The sequence below is a fragment of the Penaeus monodon genome, chromosome 28 (assembly GCF_015228065.2).
Source record: "Penaeus monodon isolate SGIC_2016 chromosome 28, NSTDA_Pmon_1, whole genome shotgun sequence".
Taxonomy (NCBI): domain Eukaryota; kingdom Metazoa; phylum Arthropoda; class Malacostraca; order Decapoda; family Penaeidae; genus Penaeus; species Penaeus monodon.
Window position 1 is genome coordinate 4,258,164 of NC_051413.1, and position 688 is coordinate 4,258,851.

General features: G+C 38.8%; 1 protein-coding gene across 1 annotated transcript in view; it reads left to right on the top strand.

The window, feature by feature from the left end:
• LOC119591300 (laminin subunit gamma-1-like) overlaps nt 1–688 on the top strand; it is an 83,409-nt gene that overhangs the window by 42,108 nt on the left and 40,613 nt on the right. The window contains exon 3 of the mRNA XM_037940028.1: nt 557–674. Within this exon, the coding sequence (XP_037795956.1) occupies nt 557–674 (118 nt within the window). The remainder of the gene's footprint in view (nt 1–556; nt 675–688) is intronic.

Sequence of the window (688 nt, forward strand, 5' to 3'; positions counted from 1 at the left end):
ATGTATCTATTTATGGCTTTATTAACTTCATGCGGTGTCCTCACAATGCCCCTTTCCCCTCGCAGGCAAGACCTTCGACACCACCTACGTTTTTTATTTCTCTCTTTTTCTGTTTCTTCCTTTCATTTCCTTTTTTCCCTTCATTCTTTCTTTATTTCATTCTTTCCTTCTTTCTTCCTTATTTATTTATCTATTGACGGCTTTATCTACTTTCTTTACAATGCCCCTTTCCCCTCCCCCTCTACGGTTTTTATTTCTCTTTTTCTGTTTCTTCCTTTTGTTTTCTTTTTTTTCGTTCCTTCCTTCTTTCTTTCCTTTTTTCCTTCTTTCTTCCTTATTTATTTATCTATTTACGGCTTTATCTACTTTCTTTACAATGCCCCTTTCCCCTCGCAGGCAAGACCTTCGACATCACGTACGTTTTTTATTTCTCTTTCTATTTCTTCCTTTCATTTCCTTTTTTCCCCTTCCTTCCTTCTTTATTTCAGTCTTCCCTATTTATTTATCTATTTATGACTTTATTTACTTTCTTTACAATGTCCCTTTCCCCTCGCAGGCAAGACGTTCGATATTACGTACGTGAGGCTGTTCTACCACTCCCCGAGACCCGAGTCCTTCGCTATCTTCAAACGCACCGACGATGATAAGGAGTGGGTTCCTTATCAGTACTACAGGTGGGTGGTCCTTG